The 22656-nt window shown below is 56.1% G+C and overlaps 1 protein-coding gene across 1 annotated transcript; it reads right to left on the bottom strand.

Moving 5' to 3' along the window:
- Positions 1–4972: 4972 nt before the first annotated feature.
- GREP1 (glycine rich extracellular protein 1) lies at positions 4973–17769 on the bottom strand. Its single transcript, XM_064478771.1, is given in 38 exon segments — positions 4973–4998; positions 5230–5283; positions 5735–5756; positions 5758–5849; positions 6729–6761; positions 6866–6907; positions 7474–7605; positions 7909–7944; positions 8047–8079; positions 8174–8209; positions 8294–8326; positions 8467–8520; positions 9288–9320; positions 9423–9452; positions 9960–10004; positions 10186–10215; positions 10649–10684; positions 10956–10988; positions 11071–11100; positions 11294–11329; positions 11423–11455; positions 12121–12150; positions 12269–12298; positions 12404–12436; positions 12522–12551; positions 13289–13324; positions 13641–13700; positions 13792–13824; positions 13921–13950; positions 14388–14447; positions 14564–14596; positions 14740–14793; positions 15254–15313; positions 15415–15447; positions 15781–15816; positions 16404–16433; positions 16558–16587; positions 17681–17769. Coding segments are annotated over 38 exon segments (1590 nt in total). The 5' UTR covers positions 17754–17769.
- Positions 17770–22656: the final 4887 nt, after the last annotated feature.

Genomic DNA, 22656 nt, shown 5'->3' with positions numbered 1-22656 from the left:
AGGGATAGGGCCTAAAAGATGGTTTAAGGAAGCTGAAAGACAGCTTGGGAAGGAGGCTAGGCCCACAGGGGAGAGGACACTGCTGGTATAGTTTGGATGGTGACTCCCGACACTATGTCTAGGTCCCAAGCACTGGAACCTGTGAATGTGGCCTTATTTTTAAAAAGGGTCTTTGCAGATATAACTAAATTAAGGATCTCAAGATGAGATCATTCTGGATTTAGGGTGGGCCCTACATCCAAAACAGGTGTCATAAGAGAAAAATACGAGGGAGATTTGAGACAGACACAAGGGAGAAGATCATGTGACGACGGAGGCAGAGACTGAATGAGGCAGCCACAAAGCAACGAGTGCCTGGAGCCCCAGAAGCTGCAAGAGTCAAGGAAGGAGCCTCCCATAGAGCCTTGGGAGGGAGTGTGGCCTTGGGACACCCTGATTTTGGATTTCTGGCTTCCAGTACTGGGAGGGAATAAATTTCTGTCGTTTTACTCCACCCAGTTTGTGGTGACTTGCTACAGCAGTCAGAAAATTCATACATTGTCCTTCTTCCTGGTGAGTTCCAGGCTCTCACAGGTCCCCCGAGGTCAAGCTGGCTTCCTGATACCACTCCTGAGCTGCTGTAGAAGAGCCCATTTGAGATAGGAGTCTGCCTGGTTACCTGAGCCCAAGCCACCTGAGTAACAAAGGGAACTTTATTCTGAGTTGTAAATGGGGGGGGGGGGGCAGGTAAAGATGGGGAGAGAACAGGGGCTTCCTCTTATAACTCACCCTGGGAGCTCTCCTGTCCCGTGGGGAGGACTTCACAACCCTTGCATGTGATACTTCTGTTTCAGGGCCCAGTATCGGTTGACCATCAACACCACTGTTTTCCTGGTGCGCCCAGCCCCAGGAGACCCCGGGATCTACTTCAGCTGTGAGTTTGACTTTTTAAGACTTGGAAGGCAGATTCTGAGTTTCTGAAAAGCCATACAAACTTAAGCATAGGTGGGCCTTAGCGATGGCATCCAAAACCTTTATTGTGAAAGGGGAAAATGAGACATCTTGAGTATGCCAGTTAAAGCATTTTATTTAAAAATACTTTTTTCTTAGTTAAAGCATTTCAAATTCTGTTGTCATTTCCTCAAGCTGAGTGCCCCACGGCCCAGATCATCAGCCAGTTTATCAGTATAGGGGATAGATGAGTTACATTCTCAAATGACCAGGCAAGAGGTTTGCTGTAGAGCAGTAGGAAAAAATATGGAAGAAACGAGCTTAATTTCAGACTTCCTCCCCCAAACCTCCACTGCGCCCTCTTCGTCCAGCCAGGCTGTGACCCAAGCCTTCTGAATCTGCCGTCGGGGAAGGCGGCGAGGGGCAGAGGCCCCTGTGTCCAGACAGGGCTGCCTACTCACCCGCCCGCAGCCCCTCCAGGGGAGGGCCAGACTTTCAACAGGGTGGCAACAGGAAAAAGTAGGTTGGCGGGGGCGGCGGCCGCAGCTGTGGGGGGAAGGCGGGCAGCTGCCAGGGGTCGCTGGGCGCAGGCGGCGCCAGCAGGTTGAAGGGCGAGGGCCTCGCGGGCAGCGGCGGCAGCGGCTGCGGGGGCGGCTCGGCGATGAGGGGCGGACGGCCGCGCGCGCCCACCGGCCCTGGTGTGTTGGCGACTGCGGCCTCGGGCAGCGGCGGCAGTGGCAGGTGCGCGGGCGGCGGCGAGGGCGCTGGCAGGCGCGGCAGGCCCTGCAGGGCGAGCGCGGCGGCGGGCGGCGCGGGCGCGCAGGCCGAAGGCGGCAGCTCGGGCAGCGCCACGTGGGCGCTGGGGCCCCAGGGCGCCAGCGGCTCGGGCCGCAGCGGGAGCGCGGGCAGCGGTGGCAGCTCGGCCAGAGCGAGCGCCGAGGGCAGCGCAGGCGGCCCGGGGCTCAGGCTGGACGGCAGTCCGGGCAACGGCGGGTGCGGCAGGGACGGCGCGGGCGGCGGGGTCAGAGACAGCGACAAGCGGGCCCGGCCCAACCGCGAGTGGCCGCGGGCGCAGGCCAGCCGCGGATGCGAGTGGGAGCGAGGAAGCCGCGCCGCCAGCTTGGCCGCCCCTGCTGCCACCGCCGCTCCAGGGTCACAATCGCGTAGCCTGCGGATCTTTAGTTCTTCCCGCAGGTGGCTACGAGCCCGCTGCGGACGGCCCAGCCAATCGGAGCCGCGCGCCAACGCGCTCCAGCCAATCAAAGGCCAGTGCGCTGGCGGCCTACGCATTTCTCCCGCCGCCTGGAGTTACCAGTGTCAGCCAATCAGAGGCAGCAGCGCTCTCCTTCAATGGCTTCTTCCCTCCCTCCCCTAGTACCAGCCGATCACAGTGTCCAGAGATGCCGCAGGCTCCACCCGCAACTATCCCTGAGGCCAGGCGGTGCCTATGTAGTGGGCGCCCCCAACTGGCCTGAGGGTCCACTGATTCGCTGCAACCCTCAACCGTCCCGCCCCGCCCCATTCCTGCGACAGCCAATGAGAGAGAGCATGGATTTCCTCGTTTGGGATTTGTCTTTAGAGATTCTGGAATGTTGCTCCTAGTAGGTCAATATCTATGCAATTTGCAAATTTTCGCTGAATAATCTTATAGAAAAGATGAAACGATATCAGTTCAAAAGCCAATCTTGGGGGGAGATACAGCTCAAGTGGCAGAGCGCATGCTTAGCATACACAAGGTCCTAGTTTTCAATCCCCAGTACTGCTTCTAAAAATAAATAAACCTAATTACCTCCCCCCTAAAAAAATTTAAAAAATAAAAAGCCAACTTTGACATGTAGCACTCGCATTAACGTTATTAAGAACGGTTGTAAATGACAGATGGATAACAATCAGGAAAAAGGAGAGAATGGTCAATATATTTAAAATTGGAATATATGGTGAAAAAGAATATGAAAATGAATATATGTATATTCATGTATGAAGCATTGTGCTGTACATCAGAAATTGACACAGCACTGTAAACTGACTATATCTCGATTAAAAATTAAATTAAAAATTAAAAAATTAAAATCGAAGTATAGAAATTTTTCTTAAAGCAATAGTAGAACATTTCTAGGTGGGTTAGAAAGGATATCACACACTGCCTTCACTGAGACAGTCAGCTCCGTGGCCCCTGTGTCCCTATGTTGGCTCTTCAGACTTCTTTATTTTTTTGCTTGTATTGTTTGTATTCAGTCGTGGAGGCAATTAGGTTTCTTCATTAAGTTCAGCTTGGAGGAAGTCGCGGGGATTGAACCCAGGACCACCTACATGCCGAGCATGCACTCTATCACTTGAGCCATACCCTCCCGCTACAAATGTTGGCTCTTAATCCTGTTCCCAAATAAAAAGACGATATGGTTTATTTCATACTTTGAGGCAGAGAAACACAAGATGAGACTATGGATATCTCTTAAAGAGTCAATACTTCTGTGGAAAAGCAAAACGCTATAATGATTCTCAAATAGAGCAAGTTAATTGAGGTAGGCTAAGAGAAATCAGGCTAGAATTCCAATGTTTACACAATCTCCTAAAGGTTGATCAACCCAAAACTTTGTGCATAGTGCAGTCAGGTTTTGGTCTACATCTAAGTTATATATTCTGGGGTGGAGGTAATTAGGGTTTATTTATTTGTTTAATGGAGGTACTGGGGATTGAACCCAGAACCTTATACATGCTAGGCACACGCTCTACCCCTGAGCTTTACCCTCCCCACCTACACCAAAAGTATCTTAAATCAGGCCATAGAAAGACAAGCTGAGTTCCTCATAGGCTGCCAAATCCCATCAACTCTGTTCATCTCAAATTCTTCATTTAGGGTAAAACTTTATCAGGTTGCAGGAGGTTTGGGCTTAGGACAAACCTAAGAACAGAGGCTCAAAGAGACTTTTTCTGGGACTGGCCAAGCCCTGGGTCAAAGTTCAGAATAGCAAATCAATCCCCAGTTGTGCAACCTCCATTCTGGACACAGCATAGGAGAGTAATTTACTTCCATGTTTCTGAGTTACTAAATTTGTAATCATGGGATGAGAAAAATAAGGCAATCCAGTAGTTCTGATTACTGATACTGGATCAGTAACTGGCTTTTTAAGATGTTTGAAAGCGTTCAGTAATCTGAGATATTAAATGTCTGATTTATTCATTTCCAAGAGCGCCTCAAGTGCTTAAGAGGAAGTTGCTGATTGGATTTGTGCCACACACACCCCACAACATATCCCACCCCTTAAGAGATCAAGTAGATTGTGTGTGTAATTATTTGAAGTGTCTAAAAGAATTGAGTTAATCAGGCTTGTAAAGCACGTTAAATATTTAGGGAGATGTTGATCTGTCAAATTTATAATCTAACTGAGTATTAATCAAAGTGTATAAAAGTGAGTTTTGGATGAATGTGGAAAAAAAGTGAGTTTTACGTCCAAATGATAAGATTAATCAATACAATCATGTCCAGAATCAAGTATAAAGGCTTAAGGAAAATGAGATTTTTTTTTAGTTTGATCATTTTAATAAATTAACTATAAATTAAAACACAAATCCTGCACAAGTCCCTTAACTTGGACGCAGCTCCATCACTAGATTGTGACCACTTGATGTCCCCCTCCCCAAGGGCAAGCCCGAGTTTGTTCTGTTCTCACATCTCTCCCATCTGGAACATAGCCTCTGGCTCATAGCTGCATTGATGTTTGTTGAATGAATGAATAAGGTGCTGGTTGGAGGCTGCAGGCCCAGGCTGTCCCCAGCCCAGCCAGCCAATCCCTCACACGAAGCACACAGAAGCAGAGAGAAGCTCATTGCTTTTATTGATACTTCCAGCCTGCAGGAGACCCCAGGCCCGAGGCCAAGCCCGAGGGTCTATTTTCTTTTAAATTTATTTTATTTTTTAAGCTTTTTTTTTTTTGGTGATGGGGGGAGGTGACCAAGCCCTCGAGGGTTTGGACAGCCTTGCCTGGCAGACCAGGCTCTGATACAGAGGACCTCAGGATGGGCGGTGGATTGGCTCTGGGGCTCAGCAGTTCCCAAAAGGGCAGCGGCCTGGGAAGAGGCAGAGCAGGGCACTGGTGAGCTCTGGCCCCCTTCTCTCCTGTTGGGGGACAGGAGCCCTCCCGCTCCTCTGGTCTCAGGCTAGTCACCCAGCAGACACCTACAGGTGGCCTGAGAGCCTATTATCCCTCCTGAGGGCTAGGGGCACCCCCCAGTGCAGCCTGGAGGGGTGACAATGGTGACATGGGGAGAGTGGGGGATGGGCACTGTGTCTCCTCTCACCTCCATAGCCATTTCCCAGTGGGCCACTGCTGCCTCTCTTCACCTCGGGGCCCCCTAAGGCACACACAGACAAGTCAGGGCACCCAGGAAACAAGAGGTCTTCAGGATCCTCCTGCCCACCCCAGCTTTACCTCAGCCCTAGGAGACCCCCACTCACCAGAGGGCCCAGGGCCCAGCTCTGGCCTCAGCTGCCCATAGGGCCCTGGTGGGAGGGACAGAAGGTGGGAGTACTGAGTCCCCAGCGGCCCCCACTCCAGGTCCATCACGCCCCACCCCTGTCTGGGTCTGGCATCCAGGCATCCAAGCTCACACTCAGCATCCCCTGCTCTGCCTGCATTCCCTCCACCGCTGTCCATTCCGGCCTGTTCCCTCCTGTGTGCCTCCTACTCCCTCTGCCCCAAGAGCCGTCCCTCCATCTCTGCAGGGCTGTAAAATGGGCTCTAAGGCTGGGCCCAGTTCCCCACAGCCACCTGACCCCCGACAACACTCTGACACATCCCATTACCTGGCTGGCTCCTCACCTCTTGGATATGCACTTCTAGCCCCATATCCAGGCTTCAGGGCAGCCCCCCAGGGCTGGAGGGAGGGCCAGAGAGAGCCCCCCAGGGCCCCGGTTGGACCTGAAGGAGGAGAGCCAGCCTGGGACCCCTGCCCACCAGACCTGGACATTCAGGATGTCCCAGTCCCTCTGGGGTCTCGGAGCCCCTCGCCCACTCGGCCAGTCCCCACTGCCCTAGCTAGGGTTAAATCTGCTCCTTTAGTATTTCTTACCATTTCCTTCGGGGGCTGGAGCTATCACTTTGGGGTGCTCAGGTGCTTCTTCTCCATATCCTGCAAGAGATCTGGGAGTTTCTGCCCAGACCCTCGATAGATATCCCTTCCCATCACCCTTGCACTCTGTTTCCCAGGTCCACTCACCATTCCTAAAGCCATCAGCCCCAGGGAATCCTGGAGGAGGAAAGAGAAGGTCAGAGGCAGGAGCAGCCCCTAGGCCCAGGGCCCCCCACCTCACCCCACCTAGCACCCCCCAGCACCTGGCTGTGGGTGGGCCTCAGGGAAGACCCCAGCTCCTGGACCACCATTCCCGTAACCAAAACCTGCAGGAGAGCAGTGGGAGAGGGGCTGGTGGGGGTGGGAGCAGCACTGGGGGGGGGGGCAGGGTGATCTGCTTACAGAGAGACAGGGAGCTGCAGACAGACAGACTGACTCAGAGGCAACATAGGGCCTCCCACAATCCCTCCACCACCAGCCAGCTACCCAGGTGCAACCTGTGATGCCCCATCTTCTGGAAGACATCCCAGATTCCCTCTGGGCACTTCCCCACCTGCTCAATCTGTCACTCTACCCTCACCTGAGACAGGATCACACCTGCTCTGGCCACCAAGATGACCCAGTGCATAGTATATAAGTGCTGGGTGAATAAGGACAGAGACAGACAAAGAGGGCTTGCCATGGGGGGGACATAACTCATGCCCAAGATGGGGACCTGGGGGGCTCACCAACTTTCTGGGGCTTAAGGCCACCACCAAAGCCTGGGGGAGAGAAAACGGGGATCAGAGATAGCCCAGTTTTGCCTCCCTAATTTCTGTCTGCTGGAGGGGAAGGGAAGGAAAACTCAGGCAAAAGGCCTCCTCACCCAGTTCTGCTTCTGGTCCATAGCCATTCGGAGGCTGGTACCCTGCAAGGAGAATAGGGATCAGTGGGGAGGACCCAGACTTTCTGTCACTCCCTGAGGGCCATGTTTGGACCTTAGAGACTCTGAGGAGGAAGGGACTCTCCCTATCTATGGGGAATGGAATCAGAAGAAATGAGGTAAGAAAGCAGCACGAGAGACCAAAGGTAGACTCACAGAGGGACTTCCTGACCTTAAGGTACATGAACACCTGAGGCAGCCTGAGGAACAAGGGAGCTGGAGGAGTGACCCTGACCTGGCATGGAGAGAGGGGGCAGACAGACTCACACCTGCTTTCTGAGGTTTCAGCCCCAACTGGATGGCTGGAGTTGGTACTAGAAGGAAAGCCAGGGGACAGGAGTGAGCCCAGGGCAGGGTGGGTTGGGACTACCACAGACTGCCATGGGGATAGGGGCCGGGGGAGCTGTCATATTGGGGGTTACATGGGGGTCTCAGGGCCAGAGTTCAGGCTTTTCCTCAGCTGAATTGCTGTGTGACAGCCCAGCCAGGCCCAGCCCCTCCTGGGACCAGGGACCCACCAGGGCCCCTCAGGCCCCCCACTGCCCACTGACCTGGGAACTTGCCATTCTGCATTGGGGGAGGGGGCTGGGATTTCAGGCCCCAGCCACCCACTTTATCAGAAGGGACCCCTGGAGTGGGAGGCCTAGGAAGAAGCAGTGGAGGGACCCCACCATTGCAGGGACCTGGATGGGGAGGAAGGGAGAGGGCCATGAGCCCAGGCCAGCGCCGACCCAGCCCTAGGCTGCCCTTCTGGCCTCCACCTGACCAAGGCCCCTGGCCTGCGGTGGCTTCTAGGGCAAATACAGCTTCCAAGGGGGATGTTAGCCAGGCAGGCCAGAAAAAGCCCTGCTTCCATGAGCCACAATCTGCTCTTGGTACAAGGTGACCCAGCTCCCTGATGTGGTGCCTGCTGTTGCCCAACCGGCCTCCACCTTCCAGTGATGTCCTTATCGCAGTCTCCCCTTCTGTCTTCCCAACCCCCTCACCTGGCTGGGACCCCAGCACATTTCTGTTGCCATATCCTGGAGAGGAGAAGCTGGAATGTTGGGGGCCTAAAGCAGGGTGGGTTCTGGAAGGAGAGGTGGGAGGAGGTATAGGCAGAGATGGAGAGGTCTCTGACTCACCTGGCTTCTGAGGTTTCAAACCAACTCCCAGAGCTGCAGGAAAGAGAGAGAGGCCTCTTGAGAGTCAACCAGCCCCTTCCCTAGGAATGAGCCCTCTCTCCCCTCCCGAGGCCCCCACTGAACTCACCAGAGGGGAGCCGCAGCCCATTCCCTGGCACGTATCCTGGTAGGAAACATGGGCATAAAGGTAGGGCCTGGGGTGGGGAGACATCAGATGAGGGCAGAGGAGGGGCAAGGATGGACTCACCTGGCTTCAGAGGTCTCAAGCCCCCTCCTGGGCCTGCGGAGAGACAGACAGAGGCCTGAGTGACAGGTGGACCCAACTCTGCCCCTTCCTTCCCTGGGACCCAACTCTTTGCCCAGTGGGCCCTGTGCCCCCTCTTACCCACCTCCCAGAACTCCAGGGCCTGCCTCCCTTACCTGGCTGGACCCCTTCACCTGGGAAGGCTCCAGCTCCCAGCCCGTTCCCATAAACTGGGGGGACAGAATGGGGGTTATAGGGTGGGGGGAGTAGACAGATTCTGGGGTTAGAGAGAAGTAGGGGGTCCAATTTCAACACCCATTCCAATTCTGGGGTTTTTCTAACCCTACCAAGCAATTCTTAGACATTGTCTGTGTGTCCTACAATTTAACTCAAGTCTGACACTATCTGCCTGGAGACGGCATCAGATCCCACAGGGTAAAGGCTCACCAGTGCTTCTCACTGACTTGCTGTAGATCCGAGATTCCCATGACCCTCTCCTTGGGTTTGATTAATTTTGGTAGACCAGCTCCCAGAACTCAGAGAAATGTTTTATTTACTAGATTATCAATTTGTTATAAAAGTATATAACTCAGGAACAGGCAGATGGAAGAGATATGAGGGACAAGGCTCGTGGGAGGGCACAAGGAGCCTCCCAGCTCTCTGATCTCGCCACCCCCCGCCACCAGCACCTCCACACATTCACCCAGAAGCTCTCTGAACCCCATCCTTTTGGGGTTTTACAGAGGCTCCGTTACACAGGCAGGATTGATTAAATCACTGGCCTCCAGCCCCTGTCCCCTCCCTGGAGGTATGAATGGGACTGAAATGTCCAACCCTCTAATCACATGTCTCCTCATTAACACAACAGAAGTTTCTCTCCTCACTTAGGAAATTCCCAGGCTTTCAGGGGGTCTGTGCCAGGAATGTGAGGAAGATTAAATACATATTTCTAATTATAAATCACAGTTATCGCAGGGTATAGAGAGAAAGAGTTTACCTGGCTTCTGAGGCTTCATGGCCTCTCCTATGCCTGGAGGAGAGATGGGAGCAGGTGAGAGACCCATGACCCACCCCTGGACCTCTCCTCCAGAACCCTGGCATCTGGCCCCCAAGGGCCCACTCTGATAGGTACCTGGTCTGTAGCCGATGGGAATCGTAGGGCCTGGGGGGATGGGAGAGGGAGAGGCTGAGGTGCACAGGAGGCCAGAAACTGGGCTGAGCTTCCCCTTCCTCTCAGTTTAGGAACCAGAAAACTTGGGGCCCCCTCTGCTACATGCTGCCTCCATTCCATCACCAACTCCGCCCTCTCCAAGTCTGGCTGGAGCCCAGGAGAGGGCCCTGAGAACAGGGTCTAGGGAGGACCGCCTTCCCCTTCCTTTCCCCTCCTCTCCCGGCCTCCAGCTCTCCTAAACCTTCAGCACCTGCTCTATAGCCATTCTGAGCTGGGGGACCTGTGGGGAAGGGAGGGATGAGCAGGGGGTTTGGGACCCTGGCTAAGGAAAGGGAAGGGCTTGTGGTCACCCTTGCAGAGCCAAGTCAGAAACAAGGGTCCTGGAGGTGCTCCCCCAGCCCCTCTTAACCCTTCACCAATCTTGTCCCTCGAAGGCCTAGAAGGAAGCAGGAGAGGATGCCCAGCACAGACACCCACCGCAGACCCCACCAGTCTCACCTGGCTGGACTCCCTGGACTCCCAGTCCATTGCCATTCCCAAATCCTGGGGGGACAGATGGAGGTGGGGGTGTGAAATGGGGGAGGGGAAACTCAGGGTTTTGGGGAGACAGAGAGAGATATAGCTAAGACACTGCTGCAAAGCCTGGTCAGGGACAGAGAGCAGGTGAGAGGCCCGGGCTCCATCTCATGGCCTCTACGGAACCTCCAAGTAGGCCCCCCACTACCTGGTCCATAGCCGTTTTGAGCTGCAGGGCCTGTGGGGAGAAACAGAGGGTGGATGAAGCTGGCCATGGGGCTGAGAGGGTGAGGTCAGCACAGGGGTCCCTTGGTCTCGCCTCCCACTGTTCTCCCCAGGGTACTGGGTTCCCCCCAGACACCCTTCACTCATGAAGCAGGTAGTGCCCCTCTCCTCAGAGTCACATCTGAGGGAGGTGGGGACAGAAAGAGAAGGCCTGAGAGAGACAGGAGGGACAGGAGGGACAGGATGGCCCTCCTCTCATCTGGCCACTGGGATTTCCTGCCCCCTCTAGACCTGGGGAGGCAGAGGGGCTGACACTGACTTCACTAGGCCTCCCCAGACCCCCCAGGCCCTGACCCTCTGGGTTTCCTGTGTCCCCCCAGCTCTTGCTTCCCTCCTCCAAAGCTCCACCTCCCAACCTCTCAGGACCCAGGCCCAGCTCCCCTCACCTGGCTGGGCTCCCAGTCCATTTCCATTACCATATCCTGGGGAGGAAAAACAGGGGTGGACGAAGGGGGCAGTATTTAGAGGGGTTCAGGACAGAGACAAGGCAGGGGGCACAAGGGATCTCTTCCCTCACCTGGTCTCTGAGGCTTTTTGTCCCCTGCATTCCCCCACTACACAGAACCCAGCCGCCTGCCCTCTGGGCCCCCTGCCCCAGCCCGTACCCAGATCCTGGAGAGAGGGAGGCCAAGGTGGGGATGCTCTGGCTTCAGGGGGGTCCATGGATAGAGACAAGACCAGGGCGGGACTCACCTGGCTTCTGGGGTTTCAGCCTTCTGCCAAAGCCTGAAGAAGACGTGCAAGCAGATAAGGGGCCCAGGAGCCCCCATCCCAAGGCCTCCACAGGCTCCTCCCTCTCTGCTCCTACCTGCTCCATATTCGTTCTGGTTTGTTGGACCTGTAAGAACAGAAGGGGTGAGCTGGGGGAATTTGGGGTCCAGCTGAGGTGGAAGCCAAGCCAGAAAGCTGGACTCCTGGAGGTTTCCTCCCAGCGTCCCTCAATTATTCACCAATCCTGCCCCTGTGAGGCCTGGGAGGGAGGCAGGGAAGGATGCCCAGACATGGAAGCCCCTAGACCCCACCACTCTCACCTGGCTGCACTCCCAGCCCATTTCCATTCCCAAATCCTGGAGAAACAGATAGAGACAGGGGTATGAATGGGGGAGGGGAGCTTAGGGTTTGGGGGGAGGTGGAGAGAGACAGATAGGGATGAGGCTTACCTGGCTTCTGGGGTTCCACACCTGCTCCAAAGCCTGGTGGAGAGACAGGGAGCAGATGAGGGCCCCGGGGCCCCATCTCTGGGCCTCCCCAGAGTCTCCAGGCAGGCCTGCCCTTACCTGGTCCATAACCGTTTTGAGCTGCAGGCCCTGGTAAGAGGACAGGGGCTCTGGGTACAGCCTCTCTGAGGCCCCACCCAAAGCACGGTCCTTTAGCTTTACATCACCCCACACCCCCAGCTTGATCCTCAACCTCCCCCTGGGGTCTGGCCTCCCTGTAGAGCCTGAACACCATGCCCAGCTGCCTGGGTCCCACCTGACTGGTGTCAGCACCACCATGAACACCAACCAGCCAGGAAGGTGGACTCCTTGACATATCCTTTCCTTCACCAACCACACACTCTGCTCTCAGCACAAGCCCCTGGCACCTTGGCCTCCAGCCATTCCCAGAGGCTATACCCTTTCTGGTCCCTCTTGGCTGCCCCAGCTCAAGAGTTTTCAGTGGGCCAAAGCCAGCGGTCCCCCACCTCTGCTTCCTCTTCCCCAGAATGTGCCCCGTGTTACATGCATGCTCCTTTCCTGTCTGCTTCCTCCTGCGTGCCCAGGTTCCGGAAGGGCCTGCCTCCAGCACCTGGCTGGCCTGTGGGTGTTTGCTGAATGAGTATTTGTTATGTGACACCAGATGGGAGGGCAGGTCTCACCTGGCTTCTGGGGTTTCAGTCCTCCGAGTCCTGGAGACGAGAAGAAGGCTGTCCAGTTAGTCCCCCTGGACCCTCCTCTCCCCTCAGAATTGGGGTCTGCCCTCGCATCCACTAGCCCCTCAGTGAGCCCCAAATTCCTAGAGCTCACCTGGCTGGGCTCTGTTCTCTGTCCTGAACCCTGGAGAGACAGAGCAAGAGGGCCTGAGGAGACACCTGGGACTTGAGAGGAGCACAGATAAAGGGTTAATGGCTATAGACACAAAAACAGCAGAGTTTGGCCTACCTGGCTTCTGGGGTTTTCCTCCTACTCCAAAGCCTGAGGAGAGAAGAGCAGGTGTGGAACCCAGAAGCCCCCATCTCTGGGCCTCCCCACCAAATCTCAGCCCCCATCACCTCTCTACCTGGTCCAAAGCCATTTTGGGCTGCAAGACCTATTTGGGGGTTGACACAGAAAATTTGGATGGCGCTGAAATGAGAGTGATTCCCTGGCCTCCCTCAGCCTCCCACCTGCCAGGACCCCACCCTCCCCTCACACATCCCTCTGCTCAGGCTGGCTAGATTCACAGGTGGAGTAGGGAGGTCACTGTGGGGGAACTGTGACAGGAAAAGGGCCAGGGAGATTGAGGCAGCAGAGAGACAGAGTCCCCAGATCCAGCCTTCTATACCCCTCTGGCCCATGAGACTTCCTGTGGCCTTAACTTCTGCTCAGTTCTCCCTGCCCCCACTCTGGCTACCGACAAGCCCAGCCCCAGAAATGCCCATCAGCCTCCTCAAGTCTCCCCGTCCCCATCTACTCTGGGAACGAAGGATTTTCTCCTATAAACAAGGTCTTTTACGCTCTGCTTAATGCCCCAGAGTTGTGTCCCACTGCCAGGTTAAAGTCCCTCAGGCCTCCAGCCTTGGGCTCTATGTTCTGGTGGACTCCCCCCAAGCCCTGACCACAGCCCACAGCGGCACCCACGGTTCTTGGCTTGCAGACTGGGCCAGGTGGGCCTGTAGCCCCATCAGGATTGACCAGCATGGTTTCTGCAGTGCCAGCCATGGCCTGGCTCAGGGCAGGCCCTCGGGGCAGTTGGTGGAATAAGTGAGCCCCTAAGAGCCCCTCTGTCAGGAGCCCAGAGCTGGGCTGGCAGTGACGTCTCCCTCCCTCCGAGCAGGCCACCCTCACCTGACTGGGCCCCCAGGCCATTGCCAATGCCCTCTCCTGGAGAAAAAAAGCAGTATGTGAGCGGTGGATTTGGGGAGGACTTGGGGTGGGGACAAGGACAAGGATGGGCAGGGATAGAATCAAGATGGTAGGGACAGGAGGGCAGGGTCTCTGTCTCACCTGGTTTCTGAGGTTTCATGCCCCCTCCCAAGCCTGGGGAAAGACCCCTGGGAACTGAGCCACGGGCATTCGGACACTTCCCAGCCCCTATTTTCCCCCAAGAAATCCATTTTCTGCCCTCCCTATCCCTGACCTCCCCAGCTCCCCCCACTCCCTCCTTCCTAGAACCCCAGCTTGGCCCACATGCACTCACCTGGCTGGGCTCCAGCTCCTCGGAAGATGGCAGCTCCCATCCCATTCCCACTGCTGAATCCTGGGGAGACAGAGCAGGAGGGAGCAAGGAGAGATGGGGTGGAGTGGGAGGACGATGAAGGAAAAGGACATAGGGACAGAGTAGGGCTCACCTGGTTTTTGAGGTTTGACGCTCTTTCCAATTCCTGAGAAAAAGACAGAGACCAGGTAAATGAGCCTAGAGCTCCTCTGAACCCCCAAACCTGAACATGTGCCCCCAGCTCCACCCCCTCTCCCCCTACCTGGTCCCTGGCCATTCTGATCCACTGGGCCTGCAGAGAGAGGGAGGGTGGAGGCTGGAGCTGGGCCAGTGTGGGGCCTGGGCTGCACTGGGTAGGCTCATACCTCCTGTGATGTCCCCACCCCATGACCTTTGTGCCCCCCTGTCAATTCTTCTCAGGGAGCATGCCTGGAAGTGTGGACGACGCTCCCCAAGACAAGGGCTTAAGCCAGAGAAATGACAGCAGCAGCCAAATAAAAGGAGTCCCTGGGAGGGTAGCAGTGGCAGGGCTGGGGGCAGTGGCATGGCTGGGGGCAGAGTGAGAGGGCAGTCTTTCCCTACACCTGGCTTCTGAGGTTTTTTCATGCCTTCTCCCAGCCTTGGGGAGAGACAGAGAGGTTGACACTGACCCCAACCATCTGTGGACCTTGGACCCTGAACCTCCCTTGCCTGCCCCCTCCCTGCAGCCCCTACCCTATCCAGCCTCACCTGGCAGCCCTCCTGTCCCTGGAAAAGCACCAGCACCAAAACCATTTCTGGTCCCAAATCCTGGGGACAGAGAGGTGGGGCTGTTGGCCAGGGGGTGGGCATGCTGGGGCACACAGAAATGACCGGGGTAGAAATGGGTGGACAAAGTGCCAAGATGGGGGCAGGGCAGGGCTCACCTGGCTTCGGAGGTTTCATGCCCCCTCCCAGGCCTGGGAAGAGACCGAGGGGAGGCTGGCTGAGCCCCTGCCCTTCCCCCAGAACACCACTCCCTCCTCTACTGGTTCTCTGATTCTGGCTCTGTTCACTGTCTCCCCTTCCCTGGACCCCAGTGTAGTGCCCCAGGGGCCCTCACCTGGCTGGGCTCCCAGCCCTGGGAAGACAGCAGTTCCCAGCCCATTTCCATATCCTGGGGAGACAGAGCCAGGGAAGGATGGGTGGGTAGTGGAGTGGGGCTGGGGCTTCAAAAGGCAGATAGATGGCAAGGTGGACAGAGGGGAGGGCGGTCAAGGAGCAGGTCTCACCTGGCTTCTGGGGTTTTATTCCCTCTCCAAAGCCTGGGGAGAGAGATGCAGTAGTTGAGGGGACCCCCAGGGATCCAGCCTCTTCCTGGGGCTCCATAGCTGTGCTGAGCTGAGGGGTAAGGTGGGGGGCATTTGGGGTCCTATCTGAGGTGAGGGTGAAGCTGAGGGGCCCTTTTTCTCTGCTCCCCAAATCAGTCAACAGGAACCCTTATGGTCCTTCCCTCTGCCTCCAGTGAGTCTCCAGTTCTGCCCTGGGGGAGCCTGGGAGAAGCATCTCGGAATGCTGACCATCTGTATCCCCTCCACCCCCCAATATCCATATTCACCCCTTTTCCCCCACCTCACCTGGCTGGGCAGCAGCACCTGGGAAGGCCCCTACTCCTAGCCCATTCCTGTTCCTAAACCCTGAGAAAACAGGGCAGGAGGGGGTCAGGGAGGAGTAAAGGAGAAATGAGGGGAGGGGTGGGGCACAGAGAAGAGGAGAGACAGGCAGGATGAGGGCTCACCTGGCTTCTGGGGTTTCACGCCCCCTCCAATGCCTGAGAAGGAGATGGGGATCAAGGGAGGGTCTCAGGAGACCAAGTGTCAGGGATGCCCCTAGAATCCTGGCCCCATCTCTGCTCCCCTCAACCCTGGCCCCACTTCTACCTGTCCCATAGCCATTCTGAGCTGGAGGGCCTGGGAAGAGAGAAAGCCATGAACTAGGTAAGTTTGGGGTAGGGTGCAGGACCCTTGGACCCCACAAGAAACAGCAAACCTAAAGGCTGTCTATCCGTCCCCCGACCTCCTGGAATCATCCACCAAACCTGCCCTTCCCTTCTGAGGCCTGGGAGGGAGGCAGAAAGGCAATGCCCAGCCCCCAAGGCTCTCACCTGGTTGGGCTCCCAGCCCGCGCCCATTCTGGAATCCTGGGGGAAGGGAGAGGTGAGGAATGTGAGAGAAAGATGCAGAGACAGAGAGATCTTGGGGCCCAGGCAGGGTCCACCTGGCTTCTGAGGTTTAACACCCTCTCAGAAGCCTGGGGGAGATCCAGTGAGCGGGTGAGAGAACCGGGATCCTCTCCACTTCATAGCCATTCTGAGCAGAGGGTCCGTGAGAAATTAGCTTCAGTCCATCCTTTCCAAGGAGGGTGGAGGGCGCAGGAGGAGCCCCTGGGAGCCCACTCCCTCCCTTCTTTCCATGCCTAGCTGACGCATGGCCTGGCAGTGAGCCAGTGCCCGGCCTGGAGTTGGGTTCAGTGGGCAACGCAGGGAACAGGCAGGGACAGGAAAAAGTTGTACCCCCAGGGTGGGCAGGGTACACAAGTGAGATGACACCAGGAAGGTCTCCATAGACTCCCGGGGGCGGAGAGGGGGGGATGTGCAGAAGGGAGGGGAGGAGGCCTGCAGGAAGGGTGGCAGGTGGGCTTCTCTGCCTGGGGGCCTCTGTGCTGCCCCCATGTATTTTGGAGATGGCTGCTTCCCCCAGACCCAAGTCCCCTTTGGCCCTGCCTTACCTGCTCCTAGACCACTGGAAGGGTCATAGCCTGTGGGGGAAAGGGGCAGTTGAGCTTGGGGGGCAGGACGGGCCAGGAGCTGGGGTGCTCAGTCCCCTCCAGAGGACACAGAGCTGTCCCTCTCCCTGCCCACCCACCCCTCAGCCAGCTTTACCTGATCGGTAGCCATTGGGGCCTCCTAAGCCTGTGGGGTTGGGAAGAGGGAGTGACCTAGGAGGCAGCAAAGTGAGCTGAACCCAGATGCTCCTTGCAAATTGAGAATGCACCCCTCTCTCTGGGCCTTGGGTTCCCTGGTGGTCACATCACAGGGTGAGCAGACCGGTGGTTGGGGTAGCAGAAACTGAAGGGTCCCTGGCATGAAGGGAGGCATCTGGGCCGCACTCTAGGGGGCAGATCCCCCACCTCCTCCAGGGCTGGGTGCACCTGTCCCCTGCCCATTCTGAGCAGGATGGGATTTGCAGGAAGGGTGGGGTTCAAAGGCCCTTCTCATCCCTCAGCACCCCCCCCAGTCTTGCTCTCCTGCAGCTTACATGTGTCAGGTCTCAGGAGGGAGCCCCTCTCCCACCTGCAGGGTCACCCATGTCCCTGAAGGGAAGATCCTTGAGGACACCCCACCCTGGCCCCTGCTCCAGCTCACCTCCTCTCCTCTCTTCCTGTCCCACCTCCAGGCCTTTGTCCTATCTCACTGCCAGCGATGTCCTTCCCCTGTCCTGTCACAACCTGCCCTCCTTCAAGACCCAGTTCCAGGCCCCTTCCTCTGGGGCACTGATGTTCTGACACCAGGAGCTGAGGTTCTGCCCCATCTCAGCTCTGTTCCAAGGGTTTGTGGTGTCTGTGCTCCTCACACTTGAGCTGACCATGAACAAGGCTGCCTGTCAGGAGAACAGGGTGGGACCTGTGTTCTCCTGGGCCCCACATCCGGATCCCAGAGCAGGGAATATCTGGGGTTCTCCTCCAGAGAGCTCCCAGAGCCCTGGGAGGGAGAGACCAGGCTGTCTTCTTGGACCCTGGAGCCGGGAGGGTCACTTACCTTTCCCTAGTCTAGGAGACAATGGAGGTAGCCCTAGAGAGCAAGGCGGGTGCTGACTTAGGGCAGGGACCCCAGAGACAGAGAGGTGGCAGGCCCCAGGCATCTATCTCTGTCTCCCAAGACCCTGCCCAGCCGTACTTCACTGACCCTCCACTCCCTCTGGAGCCCCAGCACCTGGCCCAATGCTCTGCCTAAACCCCAGCCCCAACCTCAGCTGCCCAGACCTGCCCGCAGCCCTGTCGCCCGCCCTCACCGCCTTGCAGGCTTTCAGAAGTCAGGCAGAGCAGGAAAAGGGCTGTGGGGAAGGCCCAGGTGCCCATGATGCCAGCAGAGCAGGAGAACACCCACCCTTTGGGCCTTTAAACACCCCTGCTGGGAGGGGACCCTCACCCAGGCCCCCCCACTGGGAGTAGTAGAAGCTTTGCTGGCAGACCCCAGGGGGCCAGCCCCCACCTCCTTCAGCATGAGTCCAGCCCTGGGCCTCTTCCCTGCCCCATCCTTCATTCATCATGGGTGCTGACAGCTAGACCCCCAGGCCCCTCCACCCCCCGTCAGGGACTGGGGCCCTGGCGCCAGGCCCAGAGGGCTCAGATGTCCCCCCAGCAGCTGGCAAGGAGCAGGCAGGCACCCTAGGCCCAGCCTAAACACAGCTGGGGGTAGGGAAACCAGGCCCAGAAATGTGGGTGTAGCTGGCAGGGGAGACTCAGAATGAGTTACTGTGTTACACGAAGGAGGCAGTGTGTTACAGGGGTAAGTGGCAAGGGAACAGTGTAGCAGACTGTATCACTGTATCCCACAGGCAGGCCTGTTCACAAGAAGAGCCAGTCTATTAACCCATCTAACCCTGGAGAGCACAGGGACCACACCAGGAGATGGCCCTTTGCCCCCAGCTGAAGCTGGGTTTGCAAGAGTGGGCCTGAGCCTCCGTTCCATGAAGGACGGTGACACACAGGGATGGGTCACCCCATGCTCAGCATGTCCAAGAGTCTACACTCTTTCCTGAAGGCTTGGCCGGGGTCTACCTGTTGCATGAGGCCCTCCCAGCTCTACCTCCATCTCCTGCTCTGCTCCAGCAGCACTGACTCTTAACTATAAGGGACAGAATTTGTGGAGGGGAGCAGGTATCATTGCTCAGGATGCAGTGGGGGCAGCATTGCAGGAGCAGGAAGGGGCAGGATTGCAAGAAGGGTCCCTGGGGGTTAGTAACCACTCTCCATTCCCTTCCTCAGGGCAGGCAGAGGAGCCTGAAGCAGGGCCAGGCACAGGGGGCTTGGTGGGGAGCTGAGGCCAGGAGGCCAGGAGAGGTAGGCCTGGGAAATGCCAGGAATAGGGGGGTCTGGACACCAGCCCCTACCTCATCCAGGGAGTCTGTGGACCCCACTGGGCTGGCTGGAGACAGCAGTGATTCAGGGCTCCTGGATCCTAGTCCAGAGGCCCCACACTCTATCTGCTGGCCTGCCCCCTGCCCAGCCAGCCCCTCTGGGGCACCTCTGGCTAAGGAGTCCAGCCTACCACCCCAGGTAGCCGGGCAGGGTGGGGCCTGGAGAGAGGCTGGAGTAAGAAGTGGACAACAACGGGTAGAGGGGCTTTTCAAGGTGAGGCCTCTGAGCCCACAACACCTATGGGGGCCCTTGGTTCAGCCACCAGTGGACTGCAGGGCTTTTACCAGGTACCCACTCCCTTGCAGTGCCCCCAGGCACTGAGATTCACCTGCATCCCACCTCCCTCTCTGCCTCCCCTCCCACCCACACCCTGGACTGCACCCTTGCCACTCTCTCTCCCCACACCAGGGCCTGCACCCAGGGGGCATGCTCATGTGAGTGCACATGCCATGCAACTGTGCTGGCAGCACCCACCCTCTCTTACCCCCCAACAGACCCACCTTTGCACAAGGCCCCTCTGTTCCTGCTGGGTACCCTCAGCCCGGTGCACCAGCACAGCTCCCCACACACCTACTTCCTGCCCTGCCTGGCAGGCAGCCATGACTTGGAGTCCTGTGGGCTTTACTGGCTGCTGGGAGGAGCACAGGGGTGGCCCCTGGCCCCAACCACCCATAAGAGCCTGGGACAGCTGGGACAGTCCACTCTGATTCCCTGGGGAGGGCTCGCCTGCCAGGCCACCTGCTCTGCCCCATGGCACCAGGCACTGGTTCCCTGGCCTGCTCATGGAGGGCAGCTGAGTGGCCAGTGATCAGTAACCTGGGCACTGGATTTGGGTTCAGACTGGGTTCAAATACCAGCTCTACTGGGCTGAGGAGCTTGAGTAGGAATCCCACTTCCCTGAGTCTATCTGCTTGCCTCTATAGTAGGGGAAGGAAGTGGGTAGAAGTCAGTGATAGAGCATGTGCTCAGCATGCACAAGGTCCCAGGTTCAATCCCCAGTACCTCTATTTTAGAAATAAATAAATAAAAATAAAAGGGGGGGGAGGGATAAATTAGGAGTTTGGGATTAACAGATACACAATACTATATATGAAACAGATAACAAAAACCTACTGTATAGGGAACTATATTTAATCTCTTGTAATAAGCTATAATGGAAGAGAATCTAAAAAAATATATATATGTATAAATGAATTGCTTTGCTGTACACCTGAAACTAACATTGTAAATCAACTATACTTCAATAAAAAATAAAATTTAAAAAATAAATAATTTTTAAAAATGGAGTGGGGGAAATAAACAAGGTCCTACAGTATAGCATAGGAAACTATACTCAATATCTTGTAATGGCCTGTAATGAAAAAGAATATGAAAAGTATGTATGTGTATAACTGAATCACTATGCTGTATATCAGAAATTAATACAATGTTGTAAACTGACTACACTTCAGTTAAAAAATAAATAAAAATATCTCAAATAAAAAAAATAAAGTCGGGAGCTACTTCTTACCCCATTTTACAGGTGGGGAAACAGAGGCAGAGAAGAGAAGGGACTTGGCCCAGGTTGTACAACTGAGCAGCGGAGCTGGGACTTGAAGCCAGGCAATTCACAGGCTCGAGTCCACAACCCTCCACTCGGTTCATCCACACGCTTCTGGCAGCAGCAGACCTATTATCCCAGACACCACTTTGCTGTCTGCCCACTCCATGCCAGTCTGGGTCCAAGGGGTCTGCTTCAGACCTGGGATGGCTGAGGACCCCCTGCACAGACCCAGACACAGACATACAGCCCACCCTGCAGGCTGCCAGGAAAGTTTGGCCCAGGAGGAGGCAGGCGGGGAGACCAGGAGGGACCATGCAGGAGGTACCGGCTGCGCGCCTGCTTGGCCCCTGCCAAAGGGAAAGCCAGCGCCAGCTACCACTGCCAGACTGCCTGGGTGCTGGCATGGGCTTATGGAAAATGCCAACCAATCTGGGGCCTTGGGCCAGCTGACTGCCTGGGACAAGGGCCCGGCCTAGTTGGGCACCCCTGGTCCCTGTAATGTCACCACCTCCGCCCCCAGCAAGACCAGTTTCCTCAGTTCACCCCCAGCCTTGCCCTGGCAGGGCCAGCCTGAGAGTATATGAACAGCTTAGGGGTCGAGAGGGTCTCTGATGGAGCCAGGGCCTGGCCTACCCTTAGCTCTCAGGTGTGAGGGGACATGGCTTAGCCTCTGAATAGAGAAGCAACTTTGAGGGGCCGGAGTTGGGATCCCAGGGCAAAGAGACAGCGGGGGTGCTGAAAGTCCAAGACGGAGGCTCAAGAAGGGCATTATCTAAAATAGCACAGCCTGGGTCAGTGGGCTCCCAGCCAGCTGCTCACAGCAGCAGCACCTGCTAGGGTGGGAATCTGGGAAGGCCAGGGGCCTGCAGGTCAGGCATCTTCTGAACACGCAGCTGTGCTAAAGGCCCCTCAAGTCACACCCCAGCCCTCTATCTGGCAGCTCTTCAGCCTAGATCCCTGCATCAGGCACCTCGGGGACACCTCAGTCACCCCCAGGCACTTGTGCTGTGCAAAGCTGACTTCTATTAGCTCCCTCTCCCCACCCACCTGTCAGTTTATTTTAAAAACAAACAAACAAAACCAAAACCTTGTGGCAGTGTGAAAAATAGCATCCAAACAAGAGCCTGCATGAGACAGGAATGTACAATATAACAAATACGTATAAAGCACCCATGCATCTGGCACAGAGGTCAAGAAATAGAACACAGCCAGCTGCCCAGAAGCGCCCACTGCAATCTCTTCTTTCCTGTTAGCGTAGCCACGTTCGCACTTGTGGCCACTCTTGTCTTTTCCTTGCCTTTCTAAAGTCACATTATTCCAATTTTGCGGCCCCATTCCTGGAGGGGTTTTGCTAGTGAGTAGTGAATGCATCTTCAGGGAGAGTCTCCTCCGGCCCAAGGTGCTGTTTCGGAGACAGGTCGCACGGGGGCGCCCGGTTCAAGCTGGCTCTCACGTGGACCTGCCTGCAGGACCTGGGGAATCCCATGCCTGGGCAGAGTTTGGGAGGCTTCCTCCTGGATGGAGCACCAGCCAAGCGTTTTGGTCTCAAACCTTTTGACCCCCAGGTGGGTGCAGGGGTCCTGGCTCCAAGTGTCCTCCAGGGGCCTCCTTTTGGCCCAGGCAGCTTTTTTGAAAACTGCAAAACACTATACACTTGAGGGAGTGTTACTTTTATGATTAAACAATGAGTAAGTTCCTACTGCATGCTTGACCATGTCCTTTTCTCATTTAGTGTTCATATACCCAAGGAGATCGGAACTACTATTATCATCCCCATTTTATAAATGTGGAAAATACAGGCCCAGAGACATAAAACAATTTGCCTCTGATTGCAGAGATTCTGTGTGGCAGAGCAGGGTTGGAGCGCTAAATTCCCTGACTCCATAGCCCAAGCCCTTACCTGGTATCTGTACTTAATTTTATATTATAGCCCTTCTATACAGTGAAATGTCCATTGGAAGTATATTTTTCAACTAGAACAATTTTAAAGTCATTATGAATTAGACTTTCAAGAATGGACAGTTGGAAGAGGACCTGAGTCCAGGACTCCTGGAGATGTGGCTGGCAGAGGGGATGGCAGCTGGAAAGGGGTGTGCTTGCTCCCTGGGGTTTCCTGGGGCAAACCTGGGGTCTTTAACAAGGATTCAGCCTGAGTGACAGGGGCTGTGGCTGCCAGATATGCTAATGCAAAGGAAGGGAGGATGGAGGTGGGCTGTAGCCCCCAGAGAAGTTCTGGGTCTTGGACCTAACCCAGGATGCCTCTAGTGCTGGTCCATGCAGTGGAGTGTTTGCTGAAGG

Source organism: Camelus dromedarius, chromosome 24 (genome assembly GCF_036321535.1).
Source record: "Camelus dromedarius isolate mCamDro1 chromosome 24, mCamDro1.pat, whole genome shotgun sequence".
Taxonomy (NCBI): domain Eukaryota; kingdom Metazoa; phylum Chordata; class Mammalia; order Artiodactyla; family Camelidae; genus Camelus; species Camelus dromedarius.
Note: the sequence above shows the minus strand (reverse complement) of the source record. Positions and strands in the feature narration are given on the sequence as shown.